At 40.1% G+C, this 16262-nt stretch overlaps 1 protein-coding gene across 11 annotated transcripts in view; it reads left to right on the top strand.

Moving 5' to 3' along the window:
* Positions 1-9682: 9682 nt before the first annotated feature.
* The window catches only part of NRCAM (neuronal cell adhesion molecule), a gene marked incomplete at both ends in the record, with an annotated part of 67328 nt that continues 60748 nt past the window's right edge, over positions 9683-16262 (top strand). For 7 of the 11 annotated variants that reach the window (XM_084260907.1, XM_084260906.1, XM_084260900.1 and 4 more), the window contains 2 exons: positions 9734-9773; positions 14032-14137. In XM_084260907.1, the coding sequence (XP_084117033.1) occupies positions 9743-9773; positions 14032-14137 (137 nt within the window). Of the gene's footprint in view, positions 9774-12099; positions 12118-14031; positions 14138-16262 lie in introns of all 11 variants that reach the window. The other 4 variants (XM_084260903.1, XM_084260902.1, XM_084260908.1 and 1 more) reach the window with 2 other exon arrangements.

The raw sequence follows: 16262 nt of genomic DNA, 5'->3' as shown, positions 1-16262 counted from the left end.
TCTATTAAAAGTGCAAGATTTACTGTGAGAATTAAGCTGTTTTATTTTTGATACATTAATATAAAAATTCATTCAATTAAAAATCCATATTAATCCTTTAACATCATAATAGCAGAGAAATTTCCCACATTTACATAAATGTGAAACACATAAAAATAAGCCCTTCAGTTATGTTTTTGAATTCCTTTTTTTTCCCCCTAACTTTGATTATGCCGATACAAGGAAATGGCTGGGGAATAGAAATTTAACAGAATCAGCTGCAATAAAAATTATAGAACAAATCTTCAGAGTTTTAATCAAGCCAAGTTCAGATGAAGCCAGAGACAGATTTGGCCAAAATGCAAATGCAATCCCTCAGCAAAATGAGGGTTTAATCATAAAAATAGGAATTTTAGTACATTGTATCTGTTATACAGATACAAATTATGTGGGAGTGTTGATCTGCTGGAAGGCAGGAAGGCTCTGCAGAGGGACCTGGACAGGCTGAATCGATGGGCAGAGGCCAACTTTATGGGGTTCAACAAGGCCAAGGGCCGGGGCCTGCACTTTGGACACAATAACCCCAGGCAATGCTACAGGCTTGGGCCAGAGTGGCTGGAGAGCTTCCTGAAGAAGAATGACCTGGGAGTGTTAGGGGACAGCTGGTTTAACATGAGCTGGCAGTGTTTCCAAGTGCCCATGAAGGCAAACAGCATCCTGGCCTGTATCAGGAATAGTGTGACCAGCAGGAGTAGGGAAGTGATTGTTCCATTATACTCAGCTCTGGTGAGTACCGTGTCCAGCTTTGGGCTCCTTACTACAAGAAGGACATTGAGATGCTGGAGCATGACCAAAGAAGGGCAACGAAGCTGGTGAAGGGTTTGGAGCACAAGTCCTACGAGGAGCAGCTGAGGGAACTGAGGCTTTTTAGTCTTAAGAAAAGGAAGCTGAGAGGAGACCTTATCACTCTCTACAGCTACCTGCAAGGAAGATACAGAGAGTTGGGGGTCAGTCTCTTCTGTCAGGTAACAAGCGATTGGACGAGAGGAAATGGCTTCAAATTGCACCAGGACAGCTTGAGGTTAGACATCAGGAAGAATTTCTTTACTGAAAGGGTTGTCAGGTATTGGAACAGGCTGCCCTGGGAAGTGGTGGAGTCACCATCCCTGCAGATATGTAAAAGGAGCGTAGATGTTGTGCTTGGGGACATGGTTTAGAGGTGGACTAGGCAAGGTTAGGCAGTAGTTGGACTCAGTGATTTTAAAGGTCTCTTCCAACCTTCTATGATTTGAAGGTGTCCCACGAAAACAGCACAGCAACACTGGGCCTATCTATTTCTGTATTTAGATGTGGTTTAACAGTAAGTGGCAGTAAAACTGGCTGGAATTGCATGGTTTGTTTAAAGCAAGAAGGAAAATAGAGTTTTAAATGGAATGAATGTTGTGGTTTTGGGTAACACACGCACTTCAGGGGGAAGTAGTAACAGGTGAAATGCTGGTTCATCCAAGAATGTCATCTTTGCTTCTGGCAGTTTCATCCAAGGCACTTTTCCTGCTTGGAACTAAAACCCTTGACTTCTATGTTCATCTGGCATAGAATTGTTTAAAGTAAAAGCTGTATCAGGAAGCAGGTGCTCATGGTTTGTACTTTGGAGTGAGAGGTCGGGGTGGTGGCAAGGACACAGCCGCCTCTGCTGAGATGTCTGTGTGCTGCAGCTTCTCTGGAGCTGGCTTTACAATGGATCTGCAGTGGATCCACAAAGTGTCCGAAACCTTCAGGCTTTAGTGCTTTTAAATATTCCCTAATTACTTAATTGTTTTTTTCACCTTTCCTTTGTTTCTTCCTGTGAAATATCTGTCATGTTCTTGTAGCCCTTGTTTAAAGGTGAACTTCATGCTGAATTAAACCTTCACTCTGAATTCTCTGTAGAAGGGGCAGAGCTGTAGTAAATACTTGTGTGCAGATCACGGTGCTCTCACAGGGTCTGTTTTGTTCCCCATCCTTTTCCAGATTGTTTCAACACTGCTGGAAATATATTTTAACGTCTTCATGGTAATACCATGATGAATATTTTCAATTTTTCTCTACATCTGACTTATATAAAATTTTGACATGTAATTCCAACCATAATGCCTTTATGTATGTGCACACACTTTCATTCCCTCTTGCCTTTCCCCTCCATCTAACAAAACCCAAAAGGTACTATTCTTCTGGTATCTTCTCAATCCCATCACAGTGGTTTTCTTCGACAGTTGCCTGCCCCATTTCTTCACCCTCCCCTCAACTCCAAGCTCAGAGAATTGCCTGCCCCATCCTCTCTCTGGGTCAATCTGCCACCTAATGGAGGACCGACATTATTGTCAATATTTGTAGGCAGAAGACAGCAGATCCAGCCGGCTCCGTGCCCACCTCATCAGCAACGGGGAGAAATCCTGGAAGAATTTACCCGTGCCACAATAGCGAGCTTCCTGTGTGAGCTCTTGAGGGCAAATGCCAGGTCTCCTTTGCTTTCACAAGTGCCAGCCGAGTAAGTCAGCTCTTGATGATAGTGACAGGCCATGAGGTTGTGTCATTGTTCACTTCACGGTGTTGCACAGATGCACTGCTCATCCTCTCAGGCCTTGCCCTGTTGTATACTCCCACCTAAAGCTTCTACAGTGTCCACAGGACTGTGTACATTCAGGGACCTGGAACCTCTACAAGGTAATAGTAATGTTAAAAAGAAAAGGGGCAAAGGGAAGAAGAGAGGAAAAGAGGGGGGAGACGGATGGACGGATGGAAGAAAGGAAAGAGAGAGGAGAGGAGGAAAGGGAGGGGAAGGAAAAAGAGGAAACTTGAATGCCAACCTTCCCTGCTTTACTTTGTCTATAGAGTTGAGGTGGCCAGCTGCAGCGGGCAGGTCTTTTGAAGATGGCAGTAGTTAGCACTTTAGTGTAGTTATTAATTATTTGAGAGCAAGAGGGAACTAGAGATGCTCATAAAGAGAAGTGATAAGGTCCAAAAATCTTAATAAGGGCAATTCTGAGCATTGTTAGGGCGCTAGTCATCCCTACATGTACAATCCTCAGTAGCATAGAGCACAGTGACCTGGTTAAGAAATGTAGCACAGCACCAGTGATAGATACGAACACATTTTAAGGATTTGGTTCGTGTTCCTTATGTGTGACATCATTCTCTTGGGAACAGCGGCAGCATGAATTCGTGTTCTTTAAAGCCAGGACGGACCTGATTTGCATAGCTGTAATCATTATGACCATTATTAGCACTTTTAGAGAGAAAGGCAGGGGTACTTCTAAAGAAGAGATCTGGCTCTCGTTTATTTCAGTTTTTAATGGTGGGCAGAGATTCCAAACTAGCAGATGGAATTGTAACTCCTTTAACAGAATTAACTAAAATTAAACCAGCAAGCATACTAACTTCTGTCTGTTAAATAGATGTTACACATAGGTGGCCAGTCCCCAGCCCCCATCTCCAAAAAATTTAGCAGCTAGCTGGAGTTTGTACAGTTTGTTCCCTCGGCACTGTTTACCCTCCTTTGTTCATGTACTTGTTAGGGTTTTATAGCTGACAAGATGCCTTAGTCCTCAGTTTCTGGCACTGTCCGTATTCTGAGTGACCTCCTCCCTAGCATAACTGTTCTGGCATTTCATGCTAATATTAGTGGTTTCTGCTCTACTTCCCAAAGGGAAGACTCCAAAGGGAGTCTTTGAATCAGATTCTGCACAGTATGCTTTTCACAAGGGTATCTCCAGGATTATAAGAATACTTCTGGACAGACAGTGCTTTTGGGGTTAGCTGTAGGGATGCAAAGGAGGTAATTAACCACAATAATACAGAATGTATTAGCTTCTCCTAAGCAAGCTGTCTGAACCCCCTGCTCTGAATTCTGGGGAGTTAAATAAAAAAAAATCCCAACCAAAAATATGGAGAAAAAAAAAATCCCTTTCATCATATCTCCTGGGTAGAGAAATTAACATTTCAGGGAGCATTTCAGCTGAGCATCCCCTTTGCATATTTACGAGGAACCAAACTGTAGTCATTGAATTGGGATTCTTCACTCGGGATGATGGTGCATTTTCCTTCTGCCCACTCTGCAGTTTTCCTTCCGGTTCTGTTTGCAGGGAACAGTAAGGCCATAACAGCAGCCTGGTGATTATAGGTATTTCTCTCATAAGCACTTTTTTTGCTCTGTTGCTAAACTTTTCAGAGAGAAAAAGATGGACTGCTTGAAAACCTTTGTCTTGCTGATATTCAGTCTGAACTAGATCTTCTGAAAGTGGATTTAATGAGTGACTAGATCATTTGCATGCTTCTAAAATTGTCAAAGCATAGCCCGAAGAGCTGTCCTAATGATACCATCACCTGGGTACCTGTTTCTAACATCCAGGTGCTGTAAAAATGTGTTTTCTTAATCAGTTTTCTCACTCTTTAGAGTGATTTCTAACTGAGAAATTTAATAACCAAGCTTAATTCTTTACTCTCCTTGATCACCATATTTAGTGCTTTCCTTAAGCCAAAGTATATTTCTTTCTAAACCCTATGCAAGTTACATTTCTACTCCCTCCTGTGTAAATCCATATTCTCCAGCAGATCTGCAACGTTGCAGTCAATTCCAGCACTTCAAGTCCCTGAAAGACAGCAAAGTATGCGTACATCCTTAAGAGATGAAGCATATTTGTTCAGGCAGTAATGACTCTAAAGGACTAATTAAATAAATGGCACTAAATCATTATTTTTATGCTCTGTTCCATCCTCTGTTGTAAATGAGGAGGGAAAAAAGCTGAATCCAGTCAAGAATGTAGGACATCAGAAAGCACCAGAGCAAGATTGCGAAGCCTGAGTTTAAATTTGCAATCCAAAACTGCTGTTCAGCTGCTGATTTGACGCTGGAGGCATCTGAATTTTCCAGGCTTACTAGGCTTACCTCCCTGCTTGAGAGCTATCCACAGTTTTGCCCTGCCATGTATGTAATCGCCCCAGCCAAAGCAGCTTATAATTTAATCTGTGCAGGATCTAGAAAGTAAGTGCTCCTCTGTTTAAATCCTCAGAAGGGCCAAATCCAGTAGAGGTCCTCAGGGAATATGTAAGACAACTGTAAAAGGACAGATCAGCTCCGCTGCTGTCTCTTAAAAATCAAGTCTAAGTGGCTGCTCTCACGACAAGATTTGAGCCTTTGGATCATGGCTGAGTGCACGGGCTTGCCTCTAGCCCTTAATTTGCAGCCTGTGCACAGTTAGGGTTTTTTTACCCTGCATTTTTGGGCACTTCTCAGATGTGGCACTTCTAGAGCAGACAGTTGAACTTTGCTGTGTGGAATTTGTAAGGACCTATATCCTTGCTTTTTCAGCTGTATCTTAGTGCTCATGGTGATTTACCAATGAGCTGCAGTTAGCAGCTATAAAATTCTGTAGTGTTTAGGGAAGAACAATGTGAAAGATCCCTAAAAGAAAAAGGAAAAGATGTCTTGAGAGAAGGAATTTTTTAAAAACCCCACAGAATCCCAGGAACAAGTAAACAAGACAGGATCCAGATTGCCTGTGCCTCATTAATGTGGAAAATATGAAAGCTAACCTAGAACCCAGGGGGTTCCTCCTGTCTCCTATTCAATAGGTGAGTGGCTACTGGATGAAGGATGTCTTTACAGAACTACCTGAACAGACATATCTTCATTTATAGCCCCACCTGCCCTACTACTATGCTGTTAAAGAACTAATGTGGTGTTGGCTGTGCTTAGGTAGACCCTGATCATTCATGTCCTTGTATGACCATGCTTAGTCCTGGCTGGGACACAGGAGTCAACCTCGTGCAAGGCTGCATCAGATGGGTGAGTGCTGGATAACCTGGTATGAGTGCTGTTCAGTAGTGATGCAAAATGGGTGCGTAATAGGATGTATTAGAAGGGGTGTGGTTTGCAGGTCAAGAGAGGTTCTCCTTCCCCTCTACTCTGCCCTGGTGAGACCACAACTGGAATATTGTGTCCAGTTCTGGGCCCCTCAGTTCAAGAAGGACATAGAACTCCGTGAAAGAGTCCAGCGCGGGGCCACAAAGATGATTAAGGGAGTGGAACATCTTCCTTATGAGGACAGGCTGAGGGAGCTGGGCCTGTTTAGCTTGGAGAAGAGGAGTCTGAGGGGTGACCTCATTAATGTTTATGAATATGTAAAGGACCAAGCTCTTCTCAGTGATGTCTAATGATGGGGCAATGGGTGCAAGCTGAAGCATAGGAAGTTCCATGTGAATATAAGGAAAAACTTTTTCACTGTGAGGATGACAGAGTACTGGGACAAGCTGCCCAGAGAGGTGGTGGAGTCTCCTTTGGCGACATTGAAAACCCTCTTGGACGTGTTCTTGTGTGACCCAATCTAGGTGGTTGTGCTCTGGCAGAGGGGTTGGATGAGATGATCTTTTGAGGTCCCTTCCAACCCCTAACACTCTGTGGTTCTATGATAATGAAGCTGTTTTGCATTGCCTGTTCAGTAGCGGGTACTGGAGTTATGTTAGAAGCAATTGGGTCTCTGTGTTGTAGCTGCACAGATGCGCAGTCGGTTCTGATACTTTTGTGAAAGGGCTTCTGTTCTCATGGCAGATGTGTTGGCCTTTGCCATGGAGGAGACAAGCAGACAAATATTTGGTTTATTTTTATAGGACCAAGTCTTAAGTACAGCAACAGGATGAGCACTGTTTTGTGAGCTACTTCACAATCATCTTCTCTTGCTGTTGATTTATTATTGCAAGTAACGTGATTTGGAAGAAGAAGTATAATGCATCGTGTTAGGATAGAGATCTTTTTAGTTATAGTAACCTTTAATAGATGTTAAATCATATGGGTTGAAGACAGGTATTTTTAGTCAGCAGGTCTAGGTGAGATGGCTCTACCTGTGACTTCTAGAGGAGCTGATGGGGGAAAATTTCTGGTTCACAGGTTTTTATTTTTAATACGTTCCTTCAGAGGGGAAGAAAGCTGGTGTTCTGCCCAGATTCAGAGTAGACAAGCAGATTGAGCAGGGTAAATATAGCCGATATAAATCACAGTGAACATATGGAAAAAGCTGATTGAGGATTCAGCTGATTGGGAATTAAAGGCCATGAGTAAAATTAATTCTACTCAACATAGTTTTATGGAAAGTAGGTCTTGTAAAACAAATGATTGACAAACCCATGGTTTTAGTGTTTTAATATTTGATAAAATTACAAGTTTGGTAAGATGATGCTGACAGTGTAATAGACTGTGAAAAGCATTTGACTTATTGACGTGTGAAACCAATTAATAAAAACATAACTTGAACTATATAATGAAACAGACCAGACTTGAATGAATAACAAATGAGCTAGCAGGTCTTAATAGAAGATTCGCAATAAAGGAGCTTCAAGGACTAAGGGGTTTTCCATTAGCGTTTTCATGATGAACAACGTAAAGGCCAGTGATATTTTAATATTTTCTTTGCTGACTTTATCAGCTGTGATTTTACATTTTGAAATTTAACAGGTGCTCTGAGGATTGGCAGGCAGCGATTGCCCTGAAGACAAGGCAATTATTAAAAGAGATTGAGATGACTGAATGACCCAAATTTTTATTTTTAATATGGAAGGATGCAAATACACCTCGGAAGAAGGAAGCTAGCAGGCTGTGCTTGGAAAATAGAGGATGAGAGTAGAGAGACTGGAAACTGTCTGGGTGGTGGGAAGGAAGGAGACCAGTGTGAGTGCTCAGATATGATGTCAGAGCCAAAAGAGTAATGCAGAGGGGGGAAGATCTAGGAGTGTGATCAGGCTGATGATTGCTATTGCGGCACACAGCTTTGCCATCTGCTTTTGTCAAAACCCCCCTAAAATTACTGAAGTATATATAACCATCTAACACTAGTAAGTACCTGCATCGTCTGAATTAGTGCTGAGGACTTAGTGAGTTCAGGAATTCTGTCCAAACATCTGAGCAGTAGACTCAGTAGATCCTACTGGAATGCTGCAGTAGCAGAGGTAGACAATGCGAGGCATTTTCTCAAGGGTATTACTTTCACAGTTGTTTTAATTGCACATGCCTGATTCACCACTGCTTGTGTGTTCATTTGTACTTGTTCAAAGGGAATGCAATTTAATTTGAAAATACTCTCAAATCACTGCAATACTCATTTTACACAATGAAAGAACAAGACAATAAAGTGGATAATCAGGTTCTCAGTTTTGTAAGAACTTAAACTTTGCTTGGAGAAGAAACAATGAAAGTCAAGTTTTGCTTGTAGAATACTTCAAAGAGGATCCTGTAAATCCTGGGTCAAACACATTGTATAGAGAGGTCACCTTGTTAATTCAGTGATGCTGTAATGAGGAGATGACATAAAGATCAGGACAACAGCGTGTGAGAACCTAGTTTAACTGGAGAAGAGCCGACAGCTGTACTTGATGGCACAGAATCAGCTCTTCTGGAGAGCCCTTCATCACAGGAAACACACTGGAGTGCTCTCAGGCATGCTCAAGAGAAGCCTCTCTCCTTCCCCTTACTCACTGCAGCAGAAGCATAGGACACTATGTGCCAAAAGTGGGATGGAAGAAATCTTCCTCCCACAGCTACACCCCCAACACTTTAAGGTGCTTATATAAAATGTTGGAAAGGTCAGTTTATTTTTCTAGGGAAGTCTGAATACTTCTCAGGCTTCCTCACCTTAACCCCTTTCTGGCTGTTTTGGAAATAGGCTTCTGCAGTTCCAGTTTGTAGAAATAATTACGTAACAGCTAGAATTCGGGTGTTTTCTCTTCTGATGAGTTTTGTAAGCTTTCTAATATGATGTGATGAATATGTGGCTGTTACGTTATGTCGTGTGGTACTGTAGATAGTCTCAACTATCTTTTTGAGAAAAGAAGACTAAGGGGGGATCATATTAATGCTTATAAATGTCTCAAGTGTGGGACACAGGGGGAAATGGCCAGCCTCTTTCCTATGCTCTGTGGAGACAGGACAAGGGGCAATGGCTGTAAGTTGAAGTCTTTGTTGTTTTGTATTTTGCATGGAATCAGAAATCCAAGAGTAGGAGCCTAGGTTCCTATATCATACATAAGCTAGCACCTTAGCATGGCAATCCATGAAGTCTTCTGTACTCTTCAGCCTACAGCTGTCTTCTAGAAAGAGTCCCAAAGTGGGGAGAAGCTAAGTTATCTAGCTCAAGGCTGCAGGAAGATCCCAGTTTACTTGGCAAATTTTTGTTTCCATTAGGGAGGATGTCTAAAATAACTCTTTCCAAGAATTGTGCAGGGTATTTGAGAGACGAGGAAGGTATTCAGAACTTTACTCTCCTAAACCTACTTCAAAGGACTATTATTTTTAGTTTAGCTTGGTTTTTAGCTGGACTAATGGTTTATCCTCCTTAGGATTTATCTTTCCATTCAACAAGATTATAGGAATTGTTCACTAGTTTCCTTAGGAAAGTGTTATGGATCTAGATGTCCTAAGAACTTCCGGATCTCCGCTCAGATTTCGTAGAGCACATGGTGTAACTATTATCCCTGGATACAGCCTGTAGACTGCTGATATTTCATGATATTATTAAGATGTGAATGTTCAACTCTCCATAGTATCTACATATTGTTTTCTTCTTATTTTTATTTGCCAGGTGTCTTGTATACATTTAAGTAACTATTCCAAGCTACCTAGTCTGATGAAGTTGAACTTCATTCTTCAAGTGTGATTTACCCAATACAGCCTAAAATCATGATGAAAAAGAAAAGTATATCTGCAAGCAAAGCTTCCTTGGTCCTCTTTCTGTGCCAAATGATTTCTGCATTGGATGTACCTCTTGATTGTAAGTATTAACCTGCTAAATAAATGAAGAACAATGGAAGATTTAATTAAATAATTTCTGTATAGGAAGATCAAGGTAACTTCAACATGGAACTAAGCACAAAGCATGTTTGCTCACAAGTCAGAACATGGTTATGAATATTTACACTAATTTACTCAAGTCTTTACAAAACTGTGTCTATGTAATGGCTGACATTGTTCACTTGAAAAGGGTAAACGTAGGATTCTCATGAGTACTCACACTTGGGTGTGCCTTTACTGAACACTTTATTTTATGAAAATGAGGATGGGCAGAGAAGCCCAGTTAAATGCTCGTTATTTGTGAAATTAATATTATGTTGACAATTTGCTGAAAACCCCAGGACAGCTCCTACTTGCTGTGAGCAGTCGCCCTTGTCTTCATATAAGAGGTTTCTAGGAGCTGAAATGAGATCTAGTAAAAGATTCAAATACCTAAAATTCAGACACTGGAACCATCTTACTTTTTGAACCAGAAGAGTAAGACAGACTCTTATATTTCCTAAGCAGTGTCTGAAAACAGTTAAGTACCTAACTTTAAGTTAAAAGCCTGTGTGTTGAGCACAGAACTCAAGCATTAACCAGTGAGGAAACATCTAGGAGAGGGGAGATCTCAAGGTCTGAAGTTCTTGCCAGACATAAGACTGTGTTAATGGGGAACCTTGATGGTAGCACTCCATGCTGATAGAAAGCAAGGAACTGCTGCATTTCATAGCCATCATAGCTGGTTTTATGAAATTATTCACGCTTCAGGTTGTTATTTTCTTCTTAAGATAGGCATGATCACATTTTCAGAATTCAGTGAACCGTGTTGCACCTCACAGTGATTATTTGTTGGTGAAGCTAATTAACAGAGAAGACATCGTTAGGGCTGATGCTAAATTGATGGATTAATACATCAGTAAATTTTCATATGACTCTAATCCGCATGCCTATTTTACCCTATGTTTTTGATACCTTTCTATGTTCCATAAATGCATGTTTTTCTTTAATAATCATGGACATAAACTGCAGCTGCTTTGATGTTTCCCCCCCATGCTTATTTACAGGCCTCTCAAACCAATGACCTGTATTTCTGTAATGAGATCAATAGATCAGAATCACATCAGACTTGTTGTGCTGTGAATGCCTTTAGAGCACTTAAAGAGGGCTTTAAAAGATTGATGAATTAATGTCTTATTTTCTAAATTCAGTCTTTCTCCTAAATATGTTTGCAGACTAGAAATAGTGTTTTAGACCCATCTTATAGTTTAGGAACAAATGTGAATCGTGCATCACTCCAATAACTTTTGTATAGAGCAACACTTCAGGTTAAATTACCCAGAAATGTATTAATAAACAGAAATGAGTAGCCCTCTTAGATGTATCATGTTAAATTTTAGTTAACTTGTGCCATACTACACAATGTTCAGTAACTTTGTTAGGACTGATCAAGTCACATGCTTTTATTTTTAGCCAAAAATCATATTAACAGAAACGTCTATAATTATGTTATTGCATTTATAAATAATGGGCTCTGTGAGAGCACCACAAGGGAAAGACTTTCTGTTGGCCTTCCAAATGTTCTCTCCATTGACACCTGATGGTGAGAACATACTCAATTAATTGAACCTTTAGTTTTCATCCAGTTTAGCAGTTCCTATGCTCATCAGTGTCTCAAAGTAGGTAAGGGATGAGTGAAAATGTAGCTGATCAAAAGCAGTTTGACTTCCTCTAAAACTCTTCATAAGTAGGCATGCATGCAAAATATTTCAAGAGAGAAATAAAGATGTGACAATTAAGATGATTTGTTTAATTATTTTTCAAACCAAAAGGGATTGCATGTCAATTGAGTAGAATTAGGTACTTTTGTCTTTGTAAGAGTAATTTTAGCCTGAAGCATTCTTTTTGTTCTTCCATATGATCATATGGGTGGATTGATTTTGACTGCAGCATGAGGGCAGTGCACTCCATTAATTCTCATTTGCTGTCTCCTCAGTGTCAGTGTTTCGTGTCCTTGCAAGGCCAAAATCACATACCACGGTTGCCCTTAAAAAGTCAACACTTCAGAAAAGTTTCTTATACCATGAACTTTGAGATAAATGTAATAATATCTGACACAATGGAAATCGTGGCTGGAATTTCAGGCATTGCTGTATGGGTTATAGTGCTAAATATTTTAAATGTTTTCTTTTTAATGGTGACCAATGTACTTGTCAGAGATACTTATCTTCCCTCTCAAAAAATGCTAATTTTCTTTTAACTAACAAATGTTTCTCTTTAATCTCCATTTGTCCATTCAACTGCTGGTTCTGATGGGGGAATAAAAGCAAAACTTCTAGAAGAATGTAAGTTACTGTCCACAAAAACTAGGCTGTGTGCTGCTGAAAATTAATACTCATTGTGTTGCAAATTGAATTTGCAGTGGAAAAATGTGTGATTCTGACATTTTGTTGATAATTTTTTTTTTTTTGCTGTAGCTAGATGTTTTGTGCATGCAGTGTTCAGAAAATGCTACTGTACATTAATCGGTCTTCTGATATCTTGAACAAATTAATTGTGTGCTTTTTGATGGTGTGCTCTCTGAACATTAAAATCTTTACCCAGTATCAGCGTGAGCAATGTTTTCCTACTACTTTCAGGAGTAAATACAGTTGTTAAAAAATAAATTAATTGGAATATAAGTACTTATGTACTATTTTACATGTCCAAGTTGGAGATGCTTTAATATCCTTAAGAAACAGTGGATACAGTTATTTAAATAGACCTCATCTTTTATGGGATCTCCTACTCAGCTCTAGCATCATGTTTAATAAGTTTTAAGTGCAGTGCATAGCACTGGACTGGAGACTTGAGGTCTTTGATGCACATCAGATGGAATATGCTGTATCTTGAGCAGCATTCATGTCATGCCTCTTTTCAGAGCATGCTTGTTTTTCCCATGTAAGCATCTGATGTGTACTGACCCTGAGAACTGCCTCTTTAAAGAAATGCACAGTCATCATCACGTAAAAATGTCACCTTCCTCTTTGAAGCAGTGAGGAAGAGGAGCAAAACCCAGTTCTGCATGGCCGGTTCCTTTTTGCTTAGCTGCTGTATCATTACAATTCCATGACCTGATTTCTTCTCCTGGCTGTTTCTTGTGGGTAGGGCTTTACAGATGGCTACCTCTTTCAGTACTTTATATATATAGTGGTAGTGAAGACTTAAAATAAAAATCCTAGGTTTACAATTTTAACTGGGCAGAGTGAGACATGAGAACTCTAATGATTACAGTACTTTGCTGAAGTGGCTAGAAATGGCCCCAAAGTGTAGAAATGGCCCCCAAAGGACAGACAGTTTACAGCATTTAGACAGGGATGTTCATGGGTGTGTTATTAAACTGGTTCCTTTAGAAGATACCAAGTTATAAACAGATGAATAATGTTGAGGAAGATATCATAAACAGGATTTTTTAAATACGAAGATGGGCACAGATAATGGTAACAGGTTGAAAATCACTTAAAATAGGTAGGTTACTTTGTCAGGTGAATAAATTCTGGTTTGTGCTACTCATCCTAAAGATTGAATATTTGTTTCTTCTCGAGCAATTCGCAAGATTGACTATATTTTTGTTGGTTTGATTTGGTTTTTTGGAGGAGAGTCAGTTCTAGACTTTTTCTACATTTTTGTTCTATTTAGAAACTATTTACTATCTGTCATATTTAGAGTCCTGTAACACGTTTTTTACTCCTGAAAAGTAGCTCCTAAAAGCATGCTTTGTAGATTAATTCAACATGTTGAGCACAATAAATGTGTGAAAAGTTTACATCCATAGAGAATTTAGAAGTACATAACATGTTTAGAAATACAAACGATTTGGGCTATTTTTTTTTCCTTTCTGTGTGGTAAACAGCATTTTATGTGGGTATGTGTCTCACAAGTCTTCATTCAGGATACATTTGACTTAGAATTCAAGTGTCCTTTGTTTTTGTAAACTTCTGTTGAAATCTGGTGTATAGAAGCTATATTCATTAAACTTTTTGGCCAAGATCTTCATCTGCTGGAAGTCAGCATAGCTCAGTTGGAGGTTAGTGTAACTACACTTACTTGAAAGAGTAGAGGGCTTCAGCCTCCTAATACAAAGGATACTTTAATCTCACTCTTCTGTTGATGATTTGGTTGCTAATTGCAATTCTGCTTTCTCTGCTTGCAAAACTGTCTCGCTGATGATTTGAAAATGTTGTAAAATTCTTCTCTGTTTCTTATATCCCATAATGAAGTGTTGCAACCTCCTACGATAACTCAGCAGTCTCCAAAAGATTACATTGTTGACCCTCGAGAGAATATTGTAATACAGTGTGAAGCAAAAGGAAAGCCACCTCCCAGGTTAGTAGCATTTTGTTTTGCTTTCATTGGCCTAACAGCATAGAAAAACTAGGAGAAAAAAATGTAACTTTTGTAAGCTAACAACTATATGCATATGTATGTGCTTGCACACGCAGAAACACACGCACGCTCCTGCCAGATAGTGCCATAAATTTGACTCTTCTCATACTTGACATTTAAATTTTCCTGTAGTCATCAAGCAATTGCAGCATTTTTTTACTCCTCAAAGCTCTAACAGTAAAGCAACACTGGATTATTACAAGAGCAGATAGGTAAATGCCAATGGAAAGCACCAAGAGGCACGCCGTACTGTGAAGTGGATCACATTCCAAATCTTGGTGTAATGTCTAAGAAGAATGGGCATTGAATAAATTCAGAGTAACACAAATAAACTCCAAATGAATGTTACGTAAATCGTTCCCAAGGTGTGTAACATGTATCAGTTTCAATGATCAGTAGCCGTGATTTACCAAGTATATTTAATGGCCTTAAGTTTGGGTTGTGGCAGAAATGGTGAACCCTGTTCATAGATGGGATTCCTGATCATCTTCCATTTCAAGACCCTGTTTCAGTATTTTGAAATACTTGAAAAAATTACTCATTTCAAGAGGCTGAGTGCCTGCACTGGAAAGAGCAGTAGCCATGATGCATTCTGTCATTGCTAGCTAATCACTGCTGGTTTCAGAGGGTATAAAGAGAAATGTGCACTCTCAGTAGTGTTATGCTACGATTTACTAGCAAGGTCAGTCTATAATTGTTCATTCAGACACACAGAGAGCTCATTAAATATACTACTTCTGAATAACCAGGTTTTTTCTACACTATTCCTTCTGATTGCCTTGGGATTGTGGTCACTGTCATGCTGGGCAGCAGAAAGGAGAAGATAGAGATTATCTGTGATCCTCTCACCCTTTGTAGTGCCCTTTTAGTGGTAGGAGTGCCATTTAGCTGCTGTTCACCAGCATTTTAATTTAGCAGGCACAATGCCATTTTCAAAAGTCTGGGTGTTATCCTGGAGGATCAGCTGATTATTGTGCACTTTGAGACAACTGTACTGCTTCTGTAGATGTTTTTCCTGAATGCCTTTTTTGGGTTGGATTTACCTGAGAGAACAAGAGCACTGTCCATGCGACAGATGTATCTGAGTCACATGCCAGGGCTTCTTTGCTGTACAGTCTCATCTCGGTGGCTCACTTTGTTCTCCTGCCACAGAGGAAGTGATACGATTTATGTACAGAATTTTCTGATGAGTTGTATAAGCTTATGTTTAGCTTTGCTTATTTTTGAAGATGCGACATCCAAGTAATCTATTTCAGTAATCAGTCTGGTCCATCAGTCTCAATGACCTGCACATGCATACTGGAAATTGACCTGGTTCGAAGAGCTGAAGTTGAAGATGAACTGGAGTGTGAATTGTTTGTTGAAACAGGGAAACTTCCTGTTGGTGAGAGCTGACATAAAGGTTTTGGATGTGCTACTACTTACAGCTTGAGTGGCAAAGATTCTGACTCTCATGTATCTCAAGCTTATAGTTTTGTACTGAATTTGCCACCTCTCATTTGAAGCTGCATTGCAGTTCCCTGAATCCTTTGGGGTTACAGGTAGCAGAGGACTACAGAAAACCCACGTTCTGCAGCTTCACCCTCAGAGTCTTAACAAACAGGTTACTTTAGGTTCACTATGCACACTAGTCCTCCTAAAAACACGGCAGTGGGGTGTAGTTCTGCTGGTCAGGTCCATTTCTTCATCTCTCCCCCACCACAAAGTGCAAATAGCACATCCAGTCTTGACCTCCTACTTGCAGAAAGTCAGAGCACAACTTTAAGTCACTTAAAATTTGAGCTTTTCAGGTATGGTATTTATTTATACTTTTAGGATGAGGTCTAGCCAGTGAGCATTTATGGTGTTTGTGCTTAAGATGATGAAGCTGAACTGTAACAAGTATGAAACTTGCTGTTCTGAACATTAGAACCGGTGAGGGGTCAGCACTTCGCAGGCATCGGTCTAGCTCTCTGTAACTACGCTTTTGGCCATTAACAAGGCATAAGCATAAGGCTTCTGTGCATCCTGCATTTTTTAAAAGGAGTTCTAATTTATTTTTAGTGACTACTATTCAAAACATCTT

The sequence above is a fragment of the Gallinula chloropus genome, assembly GCF_964237585.1.
Source record: "Gallinula chloropus genome assembly, chromosome: 1".
Lineage (NCBI taxonomy): Eukaryota > Metazoa > Chordata > Aves > Gruiformes > Rallidae > Gallinula > Gallinula chloropus.
Note: the sequence above shows the minus strand (reverse complement) of the source record. Positions and strands in the feature narration are given on the sequence as shown.